Source organism: Melospiza georgiana, chromosome 4 (assembly GCF_028018845.1).
Source record: "Melospiza georgiana isolate bMelGeo1 chromosome 4, bMelGeo1.pri, whole genome shotgun sequence".
In the NCBI taxonomy this organism is placed as follows: Eukaryota; Metazoa; Chordata; class Aves; order Passeriformes; family Passerellidae; genus Melospiza; species Melospiza georgiana.
Genome location: NC_080433.1, coordinates 46273026 through 46299717, shown reverse-complemented (window position 1 = coordinate 46299717; position 26692 = coordinate 46273026). Strand labels below are relative to the sequence as shown.

Below are 26692 nucleotides of genomic sequence, written 5' to 3'. Positions count from 1 at the left end.
CAACTTTATGTAAAGAGAGAATTGGCCTCAAATGTTGCTTTTGTTGTCCTAAAAACAGTGTTGTTGTTAGTTAAAGATCCATCACTTTCATTTTTTTTATCAGAGATTTGCTTAATTTTTAGCAAGACAAATCAGTTTTCTAAATACTGTTCAAATATTTATTCAAGAGTAATTAGCAGATTTGAGTGCAGTTACTGATTTTCCTAAAATTCTGCCGCTTTCTGAGATAAATTGTAGAATTTCATGTCCTTATTGAAAAACTCAAAATTCAATCCTTCATCTACAGTATATGTCTCAAAGGAAACAAAGTTTTGTAAGTGACTTCAGAGAAATTCCTCAAAGAGCCATTCCAAAGTTAAACAGATATAGGCCTAAATTTGATAGTTGAGTTTCTTCTATCCAAACAAGGACTTAGTTTTTACACTGCACTTTCCTTCAGTCTTTACACTCTTTTTGTACGTTGTCGGCATAAATTGTTTCCATCTATACCTGATGGAGAAGACCTTGTTCCTGATTGCTCTGTATCTCCACCCCTCTGAATTTTTTTTCAATAGGTGCACTAGGCCTTCCAATGAGGGGAATGAGCAACAATACCCCTCAGTTAAATCGCAGCTTATCACAAGGCACTCAGTTACCGAGCCACGTAACGCCAACAACAGGGGTACCAACAATGTCACTTCACACGCCTCCATCTCCGAGCAGGTATTTATCAACAGATGATATTTCTGCCATTGTGTCTTTCTGCAGAGCTCTTGTTAAATGTTCTGCATATTTTGCCTCATACTTTACAGTCTGATAAATTAAAAAAGAAGAAAAGTAGTGTCTATGGACCACTTACTTTGTTAGGGAAGTAATACCATAAAAAAAGTAAGGGTTTACTGTAAGACAGTATTTTATTTTTGTACGTAAAGGACAAATTGCTGGCAAATTCTGCTTCAGAATGTAAGAGGAAGTTATTTGATTGTGCAGTTAAAACTTTGCTATGGTGTCATACACTGCATGAGAATATGAAGATAGTAGGTCTGAAGTGCTCATTAGAAAAGAGCTGTAACACCTTTTCATATGTATAATACTTAAGTATTTATCTAAACCTGATGAAGGACTTGATTAGCATGTAATAGGTCATTTGGTATTTCTGAAGAAATCCAGAACTGCATTAATTATAGAGAGTAATCCAAACACAGTGTTTGGTCGCTAAGCACAAATTAAATTGCAACAGCTTGGAGTCCATCCTGCATTAGTAATGTAAATGAGTAGCCAAATACTCTTGTACAGATTCATCTCTGTGGATGGTTTTTCTTTTTCAGGGGGATATTGCCTATGAATCCTAGGAATATGATGAACCACTCCCAGGTTGGTCAGGGCATTGGAATTCCCAGCAGGACAAACAGCATGAGCAGTTCAGGGTTAGGCAGCCCTAACAGAAGCTCTCCAAGCATAATATGTATGCCAAAGCAGCAACCCTCTCGACAACCTTTTACTGTGAACAGGTAAGGCTCTTTAATTGGACCATCCCTGTACAGCCAGAGACATGCTGCTCTGGAAATGTAATTTTTATCCATTAGAATAAATCTTGTAACCTGTGTCATGTACTCATGTCTGGGCAATAAACTTTGAAGCTCCTTGTAGTATTCTTGTAAGGTCTTTGAGGCCTTTAAGCTAAGTTCTCTTAAAAACTTAAAAAATACTTAAAAACTCTGTGTGCAGAGGACAATGATGTTGGATATTGATACATGTATACAAAGTACTGTTCAAATAGTATTCAGCTGTAGAGTAGATAATGAAATCCCTGTGTGTAGGAACTTTTGAATTAAAATGCTCATCTTTTACTCTTTGCATTGCTCACTTTCAATAAACTACAAGTTTTACAAATTGAGAAGGAAATATCTCTGAAACAATGACTGGCTCTTACTCCACACTTTATTAACCTGTGGAAGTATAGTAGTATACATGTCCAATGGCTAGTTAAGGTGTTTAATAAAATTTCGAAATTACTCTTGGGGAAAAGAATTTATGGCATTTGCTTGTCAAGTACATGAATTATGTGACTTTCAAAGAAGCATTTTCTAAATAGTTGTTTAGTCGGAGCAATGAAAGTTTTTAGGCTAGATTTTTGAATGTGAAGCTTTTGAAGGTGTTTCAAATTAGAGTTAAATGCTTCAGATTTGTAACTGTAAAAAGTTTGCATAGGTAAAATTTCCACTAGGGAACCTTTTCCTATTTTTATTTATGGAAGCTTCCAAATTATCGCCTTGTATCCTGTTTCAGGGAGAAGTGGATGTTGTGATTTTCCACAGGGCAGACATTCAGAATTTCACTCATCTGGGGGCCTACCTTTGGGCTTCTTAAAAGGAGGAAACACATTATTTGTGGAGCTGTCTGCACAACCACAGTAGTCCTACATGATACTTAGAGTTTTTCAAACATTTTTGCTTGACCTTATGAACCTTTAGCTCATGTCCTTGTATGACAGAGACCATCCCTCTGTTCACAGTAATGCCATGTGTACATGGTCATGATTGCACACCATAACTGTTCAGCTTATAAATGAGTTGTGACAAACTTGGTCCTTTTCATGACCCAGCTTCCCACCTGCCTGAGTATGGATTGCAGCCTGACTTTTAACTACTGCATTTAATGCGGCTTCATTTTGGTGTATGAAATTATTGAGTAATGATCATGTTAGTCATAACTTGTTTGTTGAGAGATGTCTTAGTACACAATGGCTACTAAAAAACTAAGCTATTTTGAAGTCATTCCAGTTGACCTGATTGAGCAGTGCCTGATGCTGCTGCTCATTGTTTTCAGAAAATAATTAAAAACCAAGTTTAGGCTAATATGGGTTGCTTAGACTTGAATAATTTCAATTTTTTTCTCCCCTTAATATCTTCCACTAGAAATACAAAGTATATATATCCTTTTGTCTGACTTTCTGGATTTTTTTCACAGTATGTCTGGATTTGGGATGAACAGAAATCAGGCATTTGGAATGAATAACTCCTTATCAAGTAACATTTTTAATGGAACGGGTGAGTTTACTCGCTTTAATGTTGACCTTAAACTACGGCAGAGTTTTTTTTAAAATAAGTCTAATTAATAATATTTTGTTCTGTTGTAGTGCAACTTTCTAACAGTTTTCAGATGTTCCATAGAAACCCTGCTCCAAAAGCAGTGCTAGGTAACTGGTACTGCTTTATAGCAGTGGATTTTAAAACTTTTGAAGACAAAGTGAAAGTAGTTCTGTAGTATATTTGCTGTATGTCACCTCCCTATAGATTATACTTATTCAGTTAGAAATACAAAACAGCTCTTGAACTTGAAAAGGGTATTGGAGAAGATTTATCTGTATTCTATGAAAACATTAGGCATGTAAAAGCAGTGCGAAAGCATTTTTCTTTTTTAATCTCAAACTCCTTTTGAGCAGCTGAATTGTCATGTAATCCTTTCAGTTAGTTGTTTAAGTTGTGATTTCTCTCTGGGAATTACTTCTTCATCTGAATTTAATGAACTGGAGAGGGGAAAATATCTTTGTCCGTAAATGATTTAGGTTCTTGTGTGCTGTTGTTTCTGTATGTGGCTGCATATATGAAGCAACCTGAGGTGCTGGTGATGTCACAGGAGTGGAATGGTTTGGGCATTCCCTAGGACATTGTGATGTTTTTATAGAGCTGCATCTCTGGCCTCACCTCTGTAGCATTTCCTGCTGCAAATCAAAAAGAGTTCCCATGTAACTTGCACTGCATTGGCTTTTCAGCTGCTTCAGCTTTATCTTACCTTATCTAAGGACGATAGAACTCTTTGATGCTGCTGCTAATATGGGTTATTCTCTCAAATTTCTTCTTGATAACTCTTCAAACTTAAAACAGATCTAAAACAAATTTCAATACCTATTCTAGAACTGGAATTTTGGTAGTTTGCCTGTATTCTGCGTGTATAGACTTTAATTCAAGTGGAGTAGGCTTTACTAAATGCTACTTATCTGTCGTTTGAAAGCAAACTTCAAACATACTGATGCTCTTTAGGGTCATCTTGTAACACAAAGGCTGTAGTTATATGTAATAATTACTGAATGAGAAAAAAGATCAACTTGAAAGAAAATATGTCCTACATTTATCTTGCTCATAATGAAGTCTCTGACAAAAATACATAAGGGAGTTAAGATTACCTGTTTTTATTGTAGATGGAAGTGAAAATGTGACAGGACTGGACCTCTCAGATTTTCCAGCACTAGCAGACAGAAACAGAAGGGAAGGAAGTGGCAATCCAACTCCATTAATAAATCCTTTAGCTGGAAGGGCACCCTATGGTAAGACCAAACTTTTGAAAGCTCTCTGAATGAAATGAAATTTGCTTGATTCACCTGTTGCTGTTCATAAGATTATAGACAGTCTTTTCAAAAATGCCAGACATGTGAGCTGCTAAGACTCATTTTTAAAAATGAATAATTGATACCTGTGATTGGAGACTCCCTTTCATAAGTACTAGAACACGTGTGTTCTAGTTTTACTGTCAGTAGGGATTGTTGGGGTTTTTGGTTTGTACAGTATGATTGCTCTGAGGCTGCTCACTCTAGAAATTTCTTAGGCAATAGGTTTTATTCAAATTACATATAGACAAGAGCTGTTGATGTCTGAGTAGCAAATTGCAGGAATAGTGTTTTATTAGTAGAGGTGTTACTGTGTAAAAAGTCATAAGCTGTAAACGTACTGTAAACTTTCACTGTTTATTTGATAGTATTTGCTGCTGTACTGTTCAGTGTCACCCTTATGATGAGTATCAGATTTCAAAAAATAACCTGTAAGCATCAATTATTATCACTCAGATTCCAAGTATGTGTCATATAATTCTTGCTGTACAGGTTAAAAAAATAATAAAAGGAAAAACCTTTAGGTGGATACAAATCTTACTATTTGGGTCTTGAAAAAATTCAGGTAAGCTTAGTGTGAGGTACAAAACCTTCTTTTTGTTACTGCTTTAGTAGATTTTGTTACGCATGTTGCATCAGCTCTTGTGAAAAGTTGCTTTTATAACCATAAGTTATTTTTGTGACACTTGTCAAATTTTGAACCAAAAATAACTTAGTGTTTTCAGCTATAAAGCAATAGTGTTCTTCAGAGATAGCTGCAACTTCAATTGGACAAGAGAGATACCACATTATCAAGAGAAAGTAGCTGCATGGATTTGGCATAACCAGGGCCCTCTGCATAAGATAGCTGTGAGAAAGAGTTAAACAAGTTAAACTGAATTGTTAAACATGGGGAAAAAGTGACTTCCCCACATAATGACACTCAGAACCAAGCATGAATGGAGACTTAGTACAGCTTGAGGCTTATGTATGATTTTGTCCAACATAAAATGGCTTGGATGGGAAGGAACCCTAAGGACAATCTAGTTCCAGCTCTGGAAAAAGAAGACAGTATGTGAAAAACTGATAGAAGATAGGAGGGAGATCCACACAGATGCACTTCCAGCAGGGAGCTTGAATTCAGTATTAAACAGCACTGCAGCATAAAAATGTCTGTAATTGTTCTTTTGCTTACACCATTTCCCCATTTTGGTGCTAGCATAGCTATTTGCATGACTGCATGATAAACCACGAAATAAAGTTCTCCAAAGAGCTACCCTGAGCATCTGCTTAGTGCAGCAGTTGAGTATGGAGGTAGAAACAGTCAAAAAATGAAAATGTGAAATACTTTGGATGTTGTCTTCCAGCACAAAATATGGAGAGCACTTCTGGTTGCAGACAAGAAAGAGCAAGCTCAAAACAGAGCAGAGACCTACTTTCCTCATGCTTAATTATTCAGGAAAATTGTACTTCATATAGCTTTTAGATGGAATAAGAATATCCATTAAAGTTAATTCATTATCAATTTTATTCATCCAGTGGAAGACATTGTAATAACTCTGGATGAAAAGGCTGAACAGCAGAAACAAGATTAACTCAATGTTGGTTTATTTCCTTAAATAAAGAAACATTGATCTCTAATTCCAGAACACTGAAGAAAGTCATGTGTTGTCATCTATGGAACCATTTTAGTCCTATCCATCTACTAAGAATCTTCAAAAACCAGGACCTAGACTTCCTTCTGTCTTCTGTTCTTCTAGTGCAGTGTCCTTTGCAACCAAATCACTGAATTATGTCTCAGCAAAGTCTAGTCACCCTTGGATGTGTGATGTGGTGGCTTGTTTGGTTTGGTTTGAACTGGCATTAAAAACAAGTTCCTGTTCAGTTGTCAGAATCCATGTTCCTATGTGACTGGGCTGCTTTTTTAAAGTTAGGATCAGAGCACTGAGAGTTACAGGCTAAATGTTTTCAGTTTTTATACTGAAAGTAGGAGTCACCTTCATGTCACAGGCAAGTATTTAATTGTTAACATATTCTGCTGCAAGTTAGCTGGTTGTCCTATGAGAATACATGCTTCTGAAGAGATTATGCAAAAAAATTCTTCATGCACTTTGGGGATGGAGAAAAAATGTATTATACTTCTAAAAGCAGTACATCCTTATCAGTGGATTTACCCAAACACAGCTTTAACAATGCCTGTAAAGATGATTTGATTATTTAGATGTGCGAAACAGGTGCAGTGGATGTGCCTATGAACTTAACCCGGAGTGTGTCTCAGCTCACACTTAAATAAGAGGCTTTAGTCTAATATGTGTGGATGTTTTGAATGAATATGCTTTGTTTTGCTTTACCTGTTCCTTAAGTCATCGCTGTACAGCTTGCGCGTAATGAAAATGGACAGTAAGCAAGATCAGCAGAAGAAAGCGTTTTTACTTAGCAGTCATTTAATATTATTCTTGCTTTCATTTTGATGATAGTTGGGATGGTAACAAAACCAGCAAGTGAGCAGTCCCAGGACTTTTCAATACACAATGAAGATTTTCCAGCATTACCAGGCTCCAGCTACAAAGATCCAACATCGAGTAATGATGACAACAAATCTGTAAGCAAACCGTAAATCTTCTCTTATTTTCAGTGTTCATACTTCTTTTGGTGATTGTATTTTAAAATGGTCAGTGATAATATTTGCAATAAGAGATTTTCAGTTTTTCCCTTCTAAATTAATGAGAGATTTTGTATAAGCAGCATTTAAAATGTAATTATGTAAATGGAATTTCTCAGTAAGGTTTTTGGTCCAAACAGTCGCCCTGCTTGGACATGTCAAAACTTATTTTTGAGAATTGGTAATATTTTTTAAGTTTATAATTTGTAATTTTTTTCTATCAATTGTAGATCATCTTTTTGCTACTGATGCCTCTCATCAGTAGTAGTTATCTACACATTTTAAGATTTTTCTTCAAAGTTGTCCAGTCCTTTAAAGGTTAGGTGGTACAACATCTCTTTAAGGTGAAATGCTTAATGGAGATGTGGAATCAGAGGGAACAAACTCTCTTAATAGAGAGCATTGATGACTATATTGTAGACTAGTGAGGTACATTATATCTTAAGTATTGGCATAATTACTGTCCATTAGATATATAGCTGAGAGCATAAGATTATGGGGCTGTTCTTCATTGTTTACTCTGAAAACTTTGTAATAAAAAAAATGTTATTATATGCAAACAGTGAACTAGTTTCTGCTTACTGATTGGTTTATTACTTCTAATTGCAAAAAATATGTTAATGACAGTGCCGTAAATACTGAATAAGTAGTAGACATGACTGCAAACTCATGTAAGAGCTGAAAAATGAACTGCTCAAAAAGAGAGACCTGAGGAAGTCTGGCCCCGCCCCAAGCGTTGTGGGCGGTTTTATCATGAGGAAAATGTTCTGATAGGATTAGTACTGTGTACAGTAAGGAGAGGGAGAGTAAATGTGATTAATTCTATAACTGTAGACTTGTTATAAAGACTATGAAAGAGTTAGAAATTACACATATGGCAAATATATTTTGTCAGTAGATAGATTCCTGGAGCATAGTCTGTTTTCTTGCCAGACACAGTGTGTCTGGCATAGTGTTTATATCAGATATAATGTTTATATGTCTTTCCTCATAGCTGCAAATGTGCCAGTTGTATGTTACTTGCATCTGAAATTGGCTTGAGTATTATCTGTTACTGTGTCATGGAGTGTTATGCAGGAGCAGGACTATGGGGAATATCCATGATGTGGTGAGCCAAGGAACCTCTGGTCACAGGCACTTGGGATATCCACTGTGCATTCCAACTCGAGTGTAAAATAATTTATTCTTGTAGACTGCAAACTTTTAGCCTATTAATAGTAGTTCTGTATGACAGGTATACTTTGGAAAATTATTCAATACAACATAAGGTTTGTCAGCAGAACTCAGGGGCTTCAGCTTGATGCCATTTATTGAAGTGACTTGATGTACTGGCTTAGAGTGCTTGACTGAAAAGATACGGGAAATAAGTATTTCCATTTTGGTTTTTTTTCATCATACCAACTCTGCAAATTATCTTTAATAGAATTTGAGTACATCAGGCAAAACATCATCCAGCACAGATGGGCCCAAGTTTCCTGGAGATAAAAGTTCAACTACGCAAAACAACAACCAGCAGAAAAAAGGGATCCAGGTGTTACCTGATGGTATGTGTCATTCCAGTTTTTCTGCTTTAAAAGTTTTGACAGTCATTTAGATTACCTTGTTGATTCCTCTGCTTCTTAAAAAGAGAAAATTAATTTGTTGTTCTTTCGCAGGTCGGGTTACCAACATTCCTCAAGGGATGGTGACGGACCAGTTTGGAATGATTGGCTTGTTAACATTCATCAGGGCAGCAGAGACAGATCCAGGAATGGTACATCTTGCATTAGGAAGTGATTTAACAACACTAGGTCTCAATCTCAACTCTCCTGAGTAAGTTTCTGGGATTTAATCCTGTCTTCATGTTTGGTTTTATTATGCTGTCATTCATAGTCCGTTCACTTAGTCCACTCGGCTGTTAAACCCGCAAGCTGGTTTGCCAAATAACATTTGAAAATGTAATGACAATAAAATAAAATTTTCATAACAAAGAGAATTGTGCTTCAGGGCAAGCATTCAATAAACCTAGTGGCTTTGTTTATTCTCTTAACTTCTTTAGGACTTTTTTCAAGGAATTGACAGTATATTGTTTATAAATGTAATGTATACATTCATTTTCTAATAATAATATTCCTTGGGGATATTTACACTTAACTCTCAGCAGTTTGGGGATAAATTAGATTTATATAGTGTAATGATGAACAGAACACCTGCAGTGTTAGGCTGCACTGAAGATTAATTTAAATGAAAGTAGTTGACTTCCAGTGACTCAGTTCACCTAAATAAACTAGTTTAGTCAACTAGGTTTGCTATAGAGGCAGTGGGGAGAAAAGTAGTTAGTGACTGCACAAATGCTAGAAGGAGTGCTTTAGACTTAGGGGAGATGAATAACCAGCCAACCCAGGGTGCCTTTATTTTTACACTAATTACTGAAGGAACTCAGATCAGTTTAGACAAAACTAGTGTCTTTCAGATGACTGCAGTTGTGAAAAAAAAAATTAATTTCTGGTGCTCTTTCAGATGAAAATCTCACACCTTTTTGTTTTATCACAGATTTATATCATGTTAGCCTTATAGACAGAGTACTATATATATTTTAAGGTCTGCACATAATATATTAAAAAAAACAAGACCAGACAGCGTACACACATAGTTTCCATCTTTCATAAATTTATATGGAGCTGCATGTAATCAGGGAAGCTTGATGAATGTGGACATCAAGCACAGGAAAAATGGCTCCTTATTATTCTGCTTTTCTTAGCAGCTATGCTGTAAATAACTGTATTTTTAGTATTTAATTACCGTACATAGTGTATTTAGATTCTTGGATGGAGAGGATAGGAGCTAACATTTGATGCAGACAGTTTATATACTATAAAGCTGGTTTTACTTCATGCTGCAAAAAAGCTTTGCAAGCAGCCCATGCAGACCTCAGTGTCTGGCCTGCCATCTCTCCTTATGTTAAATGTTCTTCCCTTGCTCTGTGGATTGTTGTTGGAATAACTGAAATTATGTCACATATGAAAAGGCAGATGTTTCTGCCCGATGTGGTAGCTTGGTTGGTAAAAATACCTATGTGACATAAAAACTTAGAAACTAATGTTCTTTTAGAAACAAAATTTTAGAATTTTGTATTTATTGCTAGTGGCTTAAATTATCCTTTCTAACTCCCATTTTGAGGAAGAGTAAAATCTTTACTGGTTAGTTTTAAATAGCAACCTGCCAGTACAAATTTTTCCTTCCCTTTTACATCATAGGCTAATAAATCAGAATCCACCAGGGTTGTGACAACTGTTCCTAGTTAAGTTGAAACCCTGCATAATAACACTGGATACCTGAAAAAGGTTGGGACCTCTGGCACCTAACCTGAAGGAAAGATAGATTTAAAAGAAAATTTTGACCCTGTAGTTTCCAATGGTAGTTTAAATGCAACATTGCTCTGCATATTAAAAAGAAAAATAATAAATGTGACTGCTTTAGGAAAGTTTCCTTTTATCTTCTCACCCCAGCTGAGGATTTGGTTGTATGATATAGCTCTTAGGTTTGTGAAATTGATTATGGAGGGGTTTGTTGGTTGGTTGGTTGGTTGGTTTGGAGGCTAATTTTTATAAATTTATGCTTTTCTTTTTTCTTCAGAAATCTTTATCCCAAATTTGCATCCCCATGGGCATCATCACCTTGTCGACCTCAAGACATAGGTAAGAGAGAAATAACTATTAAATTCAGTATTAATATTTGCAAATTATATTCATTTACATGTCTTAATAGTTGCATCAATTTCGATTCTTTTTTAGACTTCCATGTTCCATCTGAATACTTAACTAACATTCACATTAGGGATAAGGTGAGTACGTGTGTGTGTGTGAGTGCATTTTTTGTTAATTTCTTACTAGTAATTTTCTAAATTTTCTTTCAGATAGATGTTCAAAGTCAGTGCATTTTGTGCATGTCCTCAGTCTTTCTAGAAGCAGTGTTGAGTTAACAGGCTGGTGTGACACACCGAGTACCCATTATATCCTACAAAAAGAGAATGGGCATGCAAAAAAATAGCTAAAAAGCACAACGTGTGTTTAAGAGTTTGCCCTTCATGTGAAGTTGAATTTTTTTGTGATAGAGTTCAAATGGCAAATTAAATTGAGATATTTCTTTTTGAGATAAGATCAGAATTGTGTTTTCATTTATCTGTTGCATTCCATATCTACATGAAAAGGGATTTTTTGAGATATATTTTCTTTCAACTGTTTGAAGGGATCATTGAAAAATAGCATAAGAAATTTTAGTAGTGTTACGTAATAGGGTGTGAAGGAAACAAATACATGCAGAAGTTGTGGTTTTGGTTTTTTTGAAATAAAATATGTAGATGGGAATATGCACTTAACAGGGAGAAAATTCTGTCTTGCTCGTTTGTTACATTTCTGGTTTTCTATTGTAACCTTTAACTTGGAAAGGCTAACTCAAAGTGGAGAAAAATTAATTGTTTTAATAATTATTACTCCTGTTGTATTAGAATATCATTTTCAACACCCTTAGAATAGAAGGATGGAAGTTCTGGATGTATTCTTATGTTATTTAAGTGGGGTAGTGTGTTTTAAAACATTTATCTATTGTGATTTTTCATCCTCATTTTCTTCAATCTTTTGCAGCTGGCTGCAATAAAACTTGGCCGATATGGAGAAGATCTCCTGTTTTATCTCTATTACATGAATGGAGGAGATGTATTACAGCTATTAGCAGCAGTAGAGCTGTACGTTCAAACTATTTTGTCAGTCTTATATGAGTTAAGCTATTGCAGTAATGAAATGGCAGATGTTAAAAAAAACCAAAACAAAAACCAGAACACCCAACAAGTTAGACATTGAAAGCAGGAAGCTTAGTCAATCTTGAATGGTAAAACTTTTTTAAAATACCTCCTCCAACCTTGGTGTCATTTTGTACAGAGTTTTTTTACATTTGTGTAGTGGAAATCAAAAGCCCATCTCATGTATTTTACATTATGAAGCACTGTGGAAAAAATGGCAGGTGCCAGTCATTATTGAATGTGTAACTTGCCTGTCATCAACCAAATCAGAACCAAGTAAATACTCATAAAAAGAGTTTGCTGTTAGAACCTACCAGACTTGAAGTTTCTTGTGTATTTTAGTTTGAGGTATAAGAACTATATGGAAGAGGCATGAAATCACAGGTTTAGCCACGTCGTAGAAATTTTGTTTGGGATTTGAATGCATTGTACAGTAAAGATTGAAGCCCATAAAGTTAGTTTATTAAGTCAGTTTCAGATAACTAACACTAAGAATTATTTTTCCTTTCTGTTACAAATGAAAGATTTAACCGGGATTGGAGATACCACAAAGAAGAACGAGTATGGATCACCAGGGCACCCGGCATGGAGCCAACAATGAAAACCAATACGTACGAGAGGGGAACATATTACTTCTTTGACTGTCTTAACTGGAGGAAAGTAGCTAAGGTATCTCTTTTCCTTTGTGTAGATACTTTAAATACACTGTTGGCCATGTATTTTTACAACAACAAGAGTAAAACACAAAAATCTTCACAAAAATATCTAATATTTTCTTCTCCTGTTACATAGGTTCGTTACCTTAATTTCTGATGTCTGAGAGAAATAAGGTTGTCTAAAACACTGCCTTGCTTGTGGAAAATAAGGAGCTGTCTCTCTTATTTCCAGTTTTCTTTGAGAGGTAGAAGGACATAGGACTTCTTTTAGAAGTTTTGTTAAAATTGAAAGCTCTTCTCACAGCATAGAGTTGAGTGGAAAGCATTATTTGGCATTTTAGAAATTGCACTTGCAAACATTTTATTACTTTGTTTTAGAAAATTAAATAGGATGCTACCACACCTCACTTAGGAATTTAAAATGGATGTTGGATGGGTGCAGGGAATGCTTTTTTGGTTTTTGGGTACATTCTCTCCTTAACCATACTTAGGAATTCCATGCTCTGTTGTATGAAAATCAGAGTTCTTTGAAATAAATAACTTCTTCTAAGGAGGAGGCATATTTCCATGATGCTTGTTTTCTGTCCTGTAGACCAGGAGGCATTAAAGAATCAGAAAGCTATAGCTTTTTCCCTCCCCAACTGTCATAATCTGTTGGTCCCATTCTGTCCATTAGTACTGTCAATAATGTTCTATGTCAGACCATCTGTAGATACTGTATCATACTCTTCTTTTCTCTAAAAAACAACAGATCAAATCAGATTAACCTTGAAGCCTTGAACTCAATAGATGTGATTCCAGCATGTTGTAACTGTATTTTGTGGTTCCACAGGCTTAGGTATTTCATATAAGAATAAGAATAAGAATAAGAAATCTTTTCACCTGCAGCCCAATTTATGAATTGTTTGCTGAAAAGGCATTTCATTTGGAGATTAGGGAACATTGCATGAAATAGTTACATGTCTGTTGATGTGTTTATAAACACCTGTTTTAAAGAGAATAAAGTTCAGTGTCCTCCTCTGTCTATACAGCCATTTGGCATCTAGACATGGACTAGATACATGATCTTTTTATTTCCTTCCCCACTCCACCCAGTAATTTTGCATAGTTTGTGCAAAGTCCCCTCAAGAATTAACATTCCAGTTGCCCTGGGTACGGCAGGTTCTTTATCCAGTTGTATGTGTGACTCCTTGCTTCTGCTGACTTTTTACTGCTGCAGGAAAACCCAGGCATCTGTAACTGACAGGTTTCATGGTGAGCCCTGCTATTAAAGTTTTTCCTAAGTGCAAGGTAATTCCAAAACTTTTAAACAAAAGTGCCACGCCTCAAAAAGAAAACACAAACAGAAGGAAACCATTTATTTCTACTTGAATTACTCATTTGCTGCATGGTATACTTCCTTGGGTTCCCCAAGATGCTGTTTGAAGCTATTTTATTATTGCCTAAGATCATCAGAGGGGATGTAATTACCTTTAGAAAGGATAGATTTCTTTTCTGGAATCAAATGAACGTGTTCTGTTTATTTACAAGCAACAAGCCTCGTGTAGTTTCACATGTCAGTGGAATTGCGGTTTTAGTTTGTGTGGACACACAGCATTTCTTTTTACTAGGAGCAAAAGGATAATACTCATTGTATAAGGGTAATAATAACCTCTTCAGTGTCTCCTTTTTCTGCCTGTGGTAAATGTATGCAGCTGCTATTTGATGCTTAGCATTACTCTAGGACAGTATTGTCTGTGTTTGGAATCTTGAGTGCTATTCTGAAACTCAGGATTCAGTGCTTGGGTGATGTACACTCCATCCTCCTGCTGGGCATTCCTGAGATATGGAGAGACAGGAGCACTACTGTTCTCTGAATGGTTTTTCACAAGGTCTACATAGATTCTCTTTTTATTTGCGTGCTGAAAGTAATTCCCCAGCATTAAGAACCAATTGATAGCTAGTAAGAAGAGAGATAGTATTTTCTAAAGGTTTGTACTTGTAGTGGTATTGCAACATTGAATGTGATTATTTTATTTATTCTCCCCCAATGTCCATAAGAAGCAATAATATCTTTTCTTCTAGGCTTGTGTATTCCATAATGTAAAAAATTGAACTGGAATATTATTTTGAAATTTTTATTTAACTTTGAGCAGGCAAATTGAGCATTGGTCACAGGAAGCTAGAGAATGATTTTGGGGAAAACTGAGATTTTTGTTGCATGGAAAATGAGTTGCATACTAGAATTAATTCTGTGACATTTTCCCCTTTGATAAATAAATAAGAACTTATGTACATGTTGTGTGATCTTAGCATTCCATGGTAATGTTACCTGTGGCATTAATTTCTGTAGTGCACATTTCCTCTGAGGAAGACTAATACAGACTCACCCTAACAAGATCAGCAGTATTTGGTAACACTGTGTTGCTTTGGATGCAAAGAAAAGTACAGCAAAGTAGTTTTTTTTCTAACAAATGCAGAAGTAATTCATAAATATTTCAGGAAATTAGACTTATAAGGAGCTGGAAAAGAAAGAATTCTGATAAATTGCAATCTCTTATTGTAACTGTTACATTATTAGTGGATGCTGGGAATATCAGGTCCTTAGAAGGCCACAATAATAATCACTGGTGAACAGTTTCACTAGTCCTTCATTGAAGCTGGTGTACAGGAATACTTGCTCATAAATTACTGTCTCATGTATGCATATTCAATTCTTTTTCAAAGTGCTTTATAAATTTGGTTCTTGTTCTAGTGTAGATGCTCAAATATAGGGCAGCACCTACCCTTAATGTGCTGTGCTTTGCAGACATAGTGTATTTTGTATTATGAGCTTATGTATTTATTGTCCCTATTTTAAATTACACTGCAGTGTGAAATATTGCTGCTCTGAAATACAGCAGTTTACTTTAGGTAGCACAACTAAATCTTAAAACTTACATTTTTAAAAACATAAACCAGTTGTGATTTAGTAGATTTAGTGTTCTGGATTGGTTATAACAAAAGCAAAGAAGGCTGAATAACTTCTTTCAAGAAAAATCAAGCAATATTTTTATCTTTTTTATTAAACTGTAGGCTCTACTTTTATATTCTTAATGGGTAATAGAAGCAAAGTAGCAGAATAATGAGAATTCCTGAACTACTAGGAAATAAAATTAATTCTGATTTGATACATGATAGTAACAAGTGAAAAAATATGAATGATAAACTTCAAATTCACCTTAAATGCAAAATAAAAAGCAGAAAAATTCTGATTACACATGTTTGTTATATTGTTATAGGTTTTTTTATATATATATATTTTTTATATATTGTTATAGGTTTTTCATCCTAGGGCATGTGGAAAGTATGCTGAGGTTAAAGACACTGATTTTTTTATTTGGCTGAGGTTTTGGCTATAGTTTGCTGCTGTTGAGGAGACATGAGAGAGGAGGGGAAGTAGCTCTGACACCCAAAGTGCTTTCTATGATTGCACACTTACTGAAATCCTGACTTAAGTTGTCTGAAGTAAGCAGCTTGAATTTTCTTCTTACTTTTCAGTAAGGAGAATTAATTTAGAGTACAAGATTATAAAACCTTTTTACATTGATGATGTAGTTCTAAAACATGGAATTCTTCATGGGAGAGGAAATTAAATTTTTAAGTGTTTATTTGCTTGTCAGGGTTGTTGTCTAGACTAAATGATTCCCTATCCTGTCAAGATCAGTATTCATTGAAATAATAATTTCTGTTATAATTACTAGAAAGTTAAATTTATTATTCCAGTAAAGATGTAGCATAGTATTTTAGTTCAGCCCCTAAAGTGGGTCTTTGCCTCCATCTTTAAGTAGTATAAATGCTACTTTTAAGTCCCATTGGGAATTTTTAAGCTAGCCATGGGATTTCTACTCTGCTCTCATGGATTTACACAATCCAGAATATTTTGTCCTCATGCCTGTTCTGCTAACTTTTTTTGTTTAGTTTTGCTCTATAATTGCTATGGATCATCCTAAGCAATCCTCTCCTACTTTAAGTATCCTTGCCTGTTACTGTTTGTACATGTACAGACTGATATAACTTTGCTATCAAATAAGTTCTCAGGATGGCATGAGAGGTGATTATTTTCTTTGCATAGAACAATTTATTTAGTGTCACACATGCTGTAAGCTTTCACACACATTCAGTACTCATTATTTCTGGTTAATAACGGGTATTTAAGTTTTAATTCTTACCTCCATGTGGAAAAGAAAGCAATTTAGCACATTTATCAATGGATAAGTGGGATTTTTTAGGTTTTTTTATATCTGTTTATGTTAAATAATACCACTGCTGCTATTGACATCCTAAACTACAGTGGCAAAAGCAAAAACATAAAGTATACCTGTAAGTATTTTCCCCTATGTAATAAACAATTGGCTTTTAGTTTCCAGAAATACTGGTCAGTGAATTCCTTTTTAGGTATTGTCAAGCAGAACTTCAGGTGTCCTACGTGCTACTGAATATTGAATTTGAGCTTTACTGACACTGGGATGCAAATCAAGGCTGTTTTAAGCCTGTTTATTTTAACAGTCAATGACAGTTTGAAATATGAACTCACATACTTGTAGAGAAAATTTAGTAAGGAAACATACTCCTTCTGAAGGAGGGACTTCCAGTGTGTGGGACACAAAGGATTGCTCAGCCCCCTGAGCTTTTTTACAGACACCTTGTTAGCAGCTCCCTCTGCCAGCAGAGGCTCACAACAACCTTAACTTTGGAAAACCATTTTTTAGGATACTGATACTCTCTGGTTTCTGATACTTACTGTATCTTACTGGTTTAATTAGCAATTTGCCAAGGGTCATTTTGAAGGCATTTCAGAGCTTGTGGAAGCTCAGTTAACTGATTGAAGCTGACCATAGATGGATAGTATCTACTGGCCCTTCCATGCTTATGTGAAAGAAAGAAACTTTGACAGCCATGAAAGGCAGAGAAAGCTTGAGTGGTATCTTTTCTATTATAAAATGACTACAGAATTACTGGAGATCATTGAATCATAGAATGATTAGGTTGGAAAAACTTTAAAGACCATCTAGTTAAACCCCTGTACCATGGACAAGAACACCTTCCGCTAGACCAGGTTGCTCAAAGCCCCATCCAACCTGGTCTTAAACACTTCCAGGGATGGGGTAGCCGCAGCTTCTCTGGGTACTCTGCTCCAGTGCCTTGCCACCCTCATAGTGAAGAATTTATTTCTAGTACTCAGTCTAAATGCTGCCCTTCTTCAGCTTAAAGCCACTTCCCTTTGTCCTGTGCCCTTGCAAAAAGTCCCTCTCCACCCTTCCTGTAGGCCCCCTGAGATCCACTCAACCTAATCCAGCCTTTGACACCAAAGTACACATATGGACTTGTACCCCTTGATCTTGCTTCTTACCCAATCTCTTCAGTCTCAGCATTGTGTATCTGCCCAAAAAGAGAGCATACACCAACTGGCATGCAGTTTTTATTAGGAATGCCAGAAGCAATTCACTTGTGTATATATGACCTAAAAAAGCCCAAACAAACAAACACAACACCTAAATAAATAAAGAAAGAACCCCCAAAAACCAACCAACCAACCAAAACCCAACAAAATCTTTGGCTGGAGTAGGGAGCTGGGAACTAGAAATGAAGCAGATGTGCAGCATTTCAGTACAGATGGCTGTAACTTCACATAGGTTTTGCTCGGGTTTTCCAGCTTTAGGGATAGCATTCTCAGGAGAGTGCACAATGCTTCGCATTTTCCTCTACTTTGTTTCTTTGCCATGCTGAATGTTCTTTTTATGCTAAATGGACCTTGTTTTGCCTTGAAAGAAGAGAGTTGCAAGAGTTGGATTTCCTAGATTTTATTTCTGTTCTTGCATTAATTTAGTGCAGATTTACATGTACTGAAGTATTATACTATTTAATCACTTTAGAGAGTGTTCTAAAATAATCTCTTCATTGCTCATGTGTTTTCACCTCTGTGTGAAAATAGTGGGCTAAGTTTGCTTTGCAGATACAGGTGGTCTGCTGAGGTTCTCCACCAAGTTAGATAAAATAATTTACTGTGCATGTCCAAAGTTGTTGTTGTTGAATTACCAAGAAGTACCCCTAAGAAACAGTTCTGAAACTTGCTTACACTGTTTCTTGAATGAAATTTAAATGGAACGAGACACAATTAAACTGCTTAAAGGGTCTGAAGAATATAAAATTTCAGGTTTGGTGGGTCTAGGGTGTAAATATGAGTATGAAATATGGAAGAATATTTCTATGAATTTTGGCTTAAGTGGGTCTCAGTACTTTTTACCTGGACATTTTCACAGAATCATTTATGTTAGAAGAGACCTCTGAGATCAAATCCAGCCTTTGATTGATCACCACCATGTGAAACAGACCTTAGCACCACCATGTGAAACAGACCTTAGCACTAAATCCAGTTGTTTCTGGAACACCTCCCTCAAGTCCATCCTGAACCTCCCCTGGTGCTTCATGAAGCTATTTGGTCTGGTAGTATGACACAAAAATATTCCCAAACTTTAGTTCATCCAGAATAAGCCTCTGTACTCTGTCTCTTTGAAAGACAGCTTTTGTTTATAATTCAGCTCATGCTGTGACTGTGTATTTGTGTTTTGTTTATGTGCATATATAAAATTGTTTGAGATTATAACAGGGGTTCTGAGAGTCATGTAGCATTCAAAAGAATAAGAGAAGTCTGCATGTTGTGGGTGTAAAGGCTTAGGGTTGTTGTAATATATACTTTATTCTTCTTAAAATGTGGAATTCAAGGTAGCAAAGTCATGTGGTTTTGCCTTAGGATAGGCTAGTACTTGATCCCCTCTGTATTTGTGCTTTTCAAGTATGGCTGGTAGACTAGATGTTCACAGGTAAATGATACATTGTTTTATTTGTGTTTGTCTTTTTTTTTCTTTTTTTTAATTGTAGGAGTTCCACCTGGAATATGACAAATTAGAAGAAAGGCCTCATCTGCCATCAACCTTCAACTACAACCCTGCTCAGCAAGCCTTCTAAAGACTTCCCTTTTCTTGGGGTATGGCTGTCTCAGCACAATACTCAACATAACTGCAGAACTGATGTGGCTCAGGCATCCTGGTTTTAATTCCTTGAGGATCTGGCAATTGGCTCATGCGAAGGGTCACCATTTGAGGTCCTGCCTTACTAATTATGTGCTGCCCAACAACTAAATTTGTAATTGTTTTTCTTTAGTTTGAGCAGGGTCTGAATTTTTGTTTTTGTTTCCTTTTTTGCCAGCAGACAAGCTTGGGTCTGTAAAGACAAGCGAGTACACTGACAAAAGTTTACCACTTAGTTTTCCAAAATGTAAAAACAAAAAAAAAGAAAAAAGACAAAAAATTAGACAACAAAATTTGCATTGTTCATTGTAGCACTATTGGTAATAAAAAATGTTTGTGCATTTTTATGTGAAGATCCTTCTCGTATTTCATTTGGAAAGATGAGCAAGGTTTGCTTCCTTCATTTTACTTCCCCTTCTGTCTTTGAAAGGCAGTTTTCGCCAAGCTTAATGCAAGAATATCTGACTGTTTAGAAGAAAGATATTGCCACAGTCTCTGGTTAGTTTCCAGGGTTGTGTATTACTGAGCTTCATCTTTCCAGAATGAGCAAAACACTGTCCAGTCTTTGTTACGATTTTGTAATAAATGTGTACATTTTTTTTAAATTTTTGGACATCACATGAATAAAGGTATGTATGTACGAATGTGTATATATTATATATATGACATCTATTTTGGAAAATGTTTGCCCTGCTGTACCTCATTTTTAGGAGGTGTGCATGGATGCAATATATGAAAACGGGACATTCTGGAACTGCTGGTCAGGGGACTACTTTGTCGCCCTGTGCACTAAAGGGCCAGATTTTCAGCAGCCAAGGACATCCATACCCAAGTGAATGTGATGGGACTTAAAGAAGTGAACTGAGACAATTCACTCTGGCTGTTTGAACAGCAGCGTTTCATAGGAAGAGAAAAAAAAAAGATCAATCTTGTATTTTCTGACCACATAAAGGCTTCTTCTCTTTGTAATAAAGTAGAAAAGCTCTCCTCACTGCAGTGTTGACTTTGATTTGAGATTGTGAAATTATTTCTTCAACAATGAAAAATGGAAAAAAAATTGAAGTATTAAAACTATCGAGCTGTACAGTGGTTAAGACACTTGAAGAGTCTTTTTGCTGCTGACAAGTAAATTTATGAGAATTTCATATTCTTTTCCACAGTAAAGTTTCCATGGCTAAGGGCTTTGGTTAACCTTGGTTTCAGATCCCTCTTTATAATAGCAAATAATTTTTAGAAAGGTGGGTGGGTACCATGTCAAATAATAGGAAGATGCTTCAAGAATTCATCACTTGGGAGAAGCTTGGGTTAGAGCTGATCACAGCTTATTTCCATATTGGTGTTTTCCCACTTAAAACAGAAATACATTTCATTTGGTGATTGCTATTACTTGAACTTCCAGATGCAAATAAACATGAACATAGACTGTTTCTGAAAACTGTAACTGTTCTGAGCGGAGAAAGAAAAACCTGAAGTGTTGGGATGATTTTCTTTTTCTAGATATGATTGCCACTTCTCATTGAGTTGCCTCTGGTGATCTGGTGATGCAGATCATTGAAAAATACATGAAATTACCAAAGCAAGACATGTTAGTGAATCCTGGAATTTTTTTTTCCATTTTAACCTATTTTTCTATGTAGTGCAAAAGCAGCTTGTTTGCATGTATTTGAATTATGCTTGGAAATTGGACCATTAGTGACCTTGCTGTGGTTCTGTATCAGGTGTATGGCGAATCTTAAATTCTGAATTTTTTAATATCTATTTTAAGATGGTAAACATAAAAATATTATTCTGTTGATTATATTTTTTTCTATTATTAAAACAAAGTTTTCCCAGCTTGAAAGAAGAGAATGGTTATAATCCATATAATTAACACAGCTGAAAAAGATTGTGGCTTGTTCTGTTTCTCAAACCAGAGCAGATTCAAACATATATTTGATTATCCCAATATAAATGTATAAATTTTCAGAATGATAATTTTCCAAAAGCATATTGTTCCCGCTACAATTAATGTTACTTTTTTTTACTGTCAGGTTCATTATGACCTGAGTTTTTAGGTTGTTTTTTTGTTGGGATTTTTTTTTTTTGCTAAGGATTCCTGAAGTGATATTTCCTTCTTCAAATTGAATGTCATTATTTGTCATGTTTATGGAAATTAACAACATATGGTAGAGGGAGTAAGATCAACTGCATTAAAATACTAAGTACCTATGACACTTCTAAAAACAGTTAAGCTGAAATTGGGAACCTAAGTTCTCCCAAAAAATACTTGATGTTACAGTTGTTTTCAACTGCCCAGTGTTTCAGAAATCTGAAATGCCTGACTTTTGGGAAACTTTTCACCGGTGAGCACAGAACTGGTAGCTTTGCTACTTCCAGGTGGGAGAACAGTATGGCTCTTGTTTATCAGTTAAATAAGTATGTATGGAGACTTTAAAATCTGTGACTTAATTTCATATTACACTGGGTTGAAGCAAGAGAAACAGATATAAAGAGAAAACAAGGTGTAAGGTTGAAGCGATTTCTTAACTGATACCATATTAATTTTAAAAACTGAAAAAAAGAACATACTGCTTTTTTTACTGAAAGGAAGTAAGTAAGTAAGTAAAGGAAGTAAGTAAGTAAGTAAGTAAGTAAGTAAAGGAAGTAAGTATGTACACCTCAGCCCTCATGTACATACTCATGTGGCAAATGGATGACTGAATTGCCCTGCAGATTTTCAGACTGACAATTAAGGTCTGAGGCTTATTTAATATGTTTTTACATTACACTAACACTATAAATAGGAATATACTAGAAGCCTGTTTTTAAATTTGAGGTGGGTGTTTTTCCCCATAACTAGTTTTGTACAACAATGTGCAAGGTAAGTTCTGGGTAGAAAACCCAGTGTTCTTGGAAAAAAGTAGAAATATTCCTGTTTCTGGCCTGTCCAACATGTTCTCATAGTCCTTGTTGCATATTGTTTAGAAATCTTCATTGAATAGTTAGCTCCACTTTCTCTGCAAATCCACTACCTTCAACTTCCAAGGTTTAACAGCAGTTTCACTGATTTGATTACACCCACTATTGCAGAAGATACTTCGTATTTCAACAGTTGTTACTCAAACCACCCTGCTTGTGGAAAAATCGAGGGTACCAGAGTGTCCTGAAGGAAAGGGATAAGGATGCTCCACTGAGCTGTGTAGAAATAAACAAAAACCACCCTGCACTCCATCTCCTCCACCTTAGTGGTCTGGTGCCACAAATTCATGAGCACCTGAGAACCTTCATGGGCTTGATTAATCTAATTGAAGAACCAAGTAACCCAGGGAAGCCTGCAGGTACTCACATGGGTAAAAATATTTTTCACATGACTGTGACCTTCAGTGAAGTGTGAGCTGCACCTGTGTGGGGATTCACAGCTGAGCACACCACTCCCTCCTGGCTGTGTAGCATTTCTGCAGTGCAAGGGTGTATGATTATATCACTTGGCTGCATGGCAGGCCTGAAATCTTCTCTGACCCCCAGCCAGTACTTCTTGTACTGGTCTGATTCCGTTTTACAGTTTCCATGAAAAAAAATAAAAATTTGTGTGTTGTAGTCAGATGCAAGATTTTTGCAGTCTTGACAGACTGTTTCTGTTGACCATGAAGAGACCAGACAGAGTCTTTGGCATGACCTAGGCAGCACTGGGAAAGAGAGGTCTGTGGGGTCATCATCTTGGTCCTGAGTGGCTCCTCAATGGCCATGGCTATGGAAGAAGGCTGTCCATCTTCTAAGTAATACTGTTTCAAGTTACTAGTTACTTGAAAGCAACTTCCCCCCACCCAATTCCTGGTAACTTCCAATTGAAAATCCTTCCATGGCTGGACATTGAATGAAACAAAAAGGAAAAACTGGTTGCTATCTGTCACACTCAAGAAAAGCCTCTAAATGCACAGCTGCCATCCTAAGCATGGGATAGCTAGACAGTGCTTTTGGTTTAAGGTCCCAAATATAACAATTGCTTTTCAAGCCAAATTTCACTGTGCTTAGTTTTCAAGTACCCTTTCATTGTGTCCTTCAAAATTTGCCACTGGCCAAAATTATTGCTAGTAGAAGTTGAATTCTGATAGTGCAGAGTGGACTAAGAAGTTAGTCTGGATTGACGGCTGATGCTTTTATTTTCATATATAGTATGTGAATTAATTTTTTTTTCTCTGTGATAAGCATGCATGCTCTCGTTTCCATAAATCTGAAAGCTTCCAGTACATTAAAAAGACCTGAGGAAATGCAGCTGGATAACCTACTTTGAAATTTTGGCTTTAATATTTTCAGTACCTTTACTCCTTAAAACCACTTTAGTGTTAGAGATGAACTTTATATTTTTGGAAGTAATGTTAAAGCACATTGAACAATAGCCATGACTGTTACTGATTCAGTTCACTTCTGGATTAGCAGATGTGAACCAAGTTTCTGTGGTTTTTTTCTAGGCTTCAGTTTCTCATTTGTATTTCATATTGTCTTCTTGGTACTAATGAGCTAATATATGTGGGTATATGTCAAGTTTTTTCCTGATGAAACTACCAAACTAATTTTCTGTAAAATCACCTTTTGAACTCCCTGTGGTTTAGCAGACAATCCAGTGAAGTAGCCAGTTGTCATGACTGGGGCATCCTGCATCAGCTGTAAACAGTCCTGATGAGGAGCCAAAGGAAGGCAGTGTCCCAGAGCTGCTCTGGTGCAGGCATTGATGAACCTCTGTGGAAACCCTTCAGTGCTCTCTAAACTCATTCTTGACTAAAGGGTGCCTTTGGTGGTTCCAGAGATCTCTCTTCCCTTGGAAGGCCAGTTGCCTTTCTGGTGCACATCACAGTATTGGTTTTATAAAGGCACTCTGTTGTTTTATATGAACATTTGCCTTTGGGAAAGGCAGTTCACTTCCCGGGAGAGGCAGCATCCCACAGAACAGCACTGGGCTTGTGCAAGGGAACGGGAAAGGGGCGCTGTGAGCCCGGTCCCCGTGAGCTGCCCTGTGCCTGCCCAGCCTGCAGCTGCCCCACCAAGGCACAGGTGTTCTCAGCACTGCCCCCGTACCCACTGCAGGTGGCTCAGCTGCAGCTGGCCACAGCTAAGGCTGTCCCTTGGCTGTGGGGCAAGGAGGGGCCCAAAAGAGCAGGATCTGTTCTCCTGCTGTTGAGATTTCATACGGACACTGGATTTTGTATGCTGGCTTTCTCAGCCCTGGTGGCTCCTGGTGCAGCCAGGGTCCTGGAGCCAGCATCCCCACTCCTGCCCTCGGCAGGTGTCAGCAGAGCTAAAATCTTCACAACAGGCCCCCTTCACTCTGCTACAGTGATCAGGCATTGATGATCATTTTTCTCTTCCAATTGATCCAAATAGACTTTGAGTCTTGACTGAGTCATTAGTGCAGAAAAGTTCAAAATCTGTGAGATCACCTGGTGAATGCTAAGGCCATTCCCAGTTAAAATACAGCTTCAGCCTCTCCCCTGCTGTGGAGGATGTAGGGATTGGATGCACACAGGAGGACTCTCACCCAGTGAGCTGTTGCCTTAATTTCCGCCTGACAGCGCCTGATGTACAAGGGACTGCAGGGAGTTGGACCGAGTGTGGAAGGCCAGCTGTTCACGAGGTAAGACAGAAAGAAGCTGCAGCTCACTTACCCTGGGAAAGCAGAGCTGGAGCTTCTCTTTCAGGTGGTAAGTGACCAATCAACCTGATTATAATGTTATTTTTTATATTATGAAAACTCTATGCAGCAAGCCTCTACCATTAGAGACTGCTGTTACCATAAGTGCTGGCAGCAAAACCTGATGATGGGTATGAATGAACAGAGCTAAGGACTAAGCAAGAGGAGTTGAGTTTCTGGTATAAACACCTATAGGAGGTTTAAGTAAAAAAAAACATAATTCTGGCTCAGAGCTGGTATACTTTTCCAGAAACCCTTTGATAATCAGGGCAGGCTACTGCAAAGCAGCTGGCTTGAGAGGAGTGTGGTAGTGCACTTGTGCAAGCAAGGACAATATTTACATCCATCTATATTCATGGCACAGCGTGGACTCTTAATAGCCTTCCTGCCAAACCTTGCTTAATAGTCCATTTGGAGAACCTATGGATCAGCTTCATTTATAAAAGTTTGACGTTGCACTCTGCAGTGGGAAAGAGATTGAAAAAGGAAAGTGCTATTTCCCGAACTTTTTCTGTGTTTGTATGCCTTCTTCTCTGCTGTGTCATCAAGTTCAGCTATCAGCTCTGGGCTCACATTTTGTTCTACCTAATTGCCTGTGATAAAGATGACAGAATAGAACTATAAGAATTGCTATGGTACTTTGGCACCAAAGAACTTGTGTTGCCACAGTGGGAAATGCTGGGTAATAACCAAACTTTATTTGCCAAATAAATATATTTTCTTGAATCAGTGGCTTTTCTTGCAATCCTGCTTGGAAGAGAGTACTTCTTAGGGTGAATCTTCAAAGGTCAATACCTTCCTGTTCAAAGCAATTCCTGTGTGTGATAGCTATCATCTTGCTTGTCTGTTATCTCTGTCCCTGCTGTGCAGATGCTGGTTTTGGGGCTGGCCAGAGTACTTTACCCTGCACCCCAAAAATGTTAACATTTTGCCAATTTCCATTATGTCCCTTCTTAATTAATAAGGTAAAAATAGAAGATGCCTTCTCACGTTAATAGTTTCAGTAGCTTTACTGAATATTTCAGTATTTTTACTGAAATATTCAGTAAAGCTACTGAATATTTACTGACTTGTTCAGTAGCTTTACTAGATTTTTAATTTCTTTAATTTGAGGTTAGTTTCCTCCTCTACTCATAGAGACCTTGCAGAATTGGATGCCTTGGGGGTACTAAACCGGACTCTACACAAGATTTCCAGGATTTAACCAAGCCAGTGTTGCCTTAGAGGGGGGCCACAATGCACCAAAAGGACCCCACCCACCCTGTTCTAGATGTTGTACATTGCATGCTGGTACCCATTATTAATCCGGACTAGCCCTCCGCACAGCAAATCTCCGGGGTTAGATAATCCCGCTGCAATCTGTCCCTTTCCACCCCCGGAGGGCCCTGAATTAGGTCAGACGGGATTAAATTTGCATTTTATTTATTTATCTTTTTTTTTTCCGTGCTGGTTACACGCACAGTCAGCCTCGGAGGAGGCGGGGAGGGAGGCGGGGAGCGGCGGCGGCTTTAGCCGATGGCAGAGGCTGATGCCCGGCG

At 37.0% G+C, this 26692-nt stretch overlaps 1 protein-coding gene across 1 annotated transcript in view; it reads left to right on the top strand.

Annotated features, from left to right (window-relative positions):
* The window catches only part of CNOT2 (CCR4-NOT transcription complex subunit 2), an 83996-nt gene extending 63516 nt beyond the window's left edge, over window positions 1-20480 (top strand). Inside the window, exons 4-15 of the mRNA XM_058023097.1 lie at window positions 555-702; window positions 1308-1490; window positions 2950-3029; window positions 4181-4306; window positions 6823-6947; window positions 8431-8551; window positions 8663-8819; window positions 10623-10684; window positions 10781-10830; window positions 11630-11730; window positions 12309-12453; window positions 19341-20480. Coding sequence (XP_057879080.1) covers window positions 555-702; window positions 1308-1490; window positions 2950-3029; window positions 4181-4306; window positions 6823-6947; window positions 8431-8551; window positions 8663-8819; window positions 10623-10684; window positions 10781-10830; window positions 11630-11730; window positions 12309-12453; window positions 19341-19427 — 1385 coding nt within the window. The 3' untranslated portion in view covers window positions 19428-20480. The remainder of the gene's footprint in view (window positions 1-554; window positions 703-1307; window positions 1491-2949; window positions 3030-4180; window positions 4307-6822; window positions 6948-8430; window positions 8552-8662; window positions 8820-10622; window positions 10685-10780; window positions 10831-11629; window positions 11731-12308; window positions 12454-19340) is intronic.
* Window positions 20481-26692: the final 6212 nt, after the last annotated feature.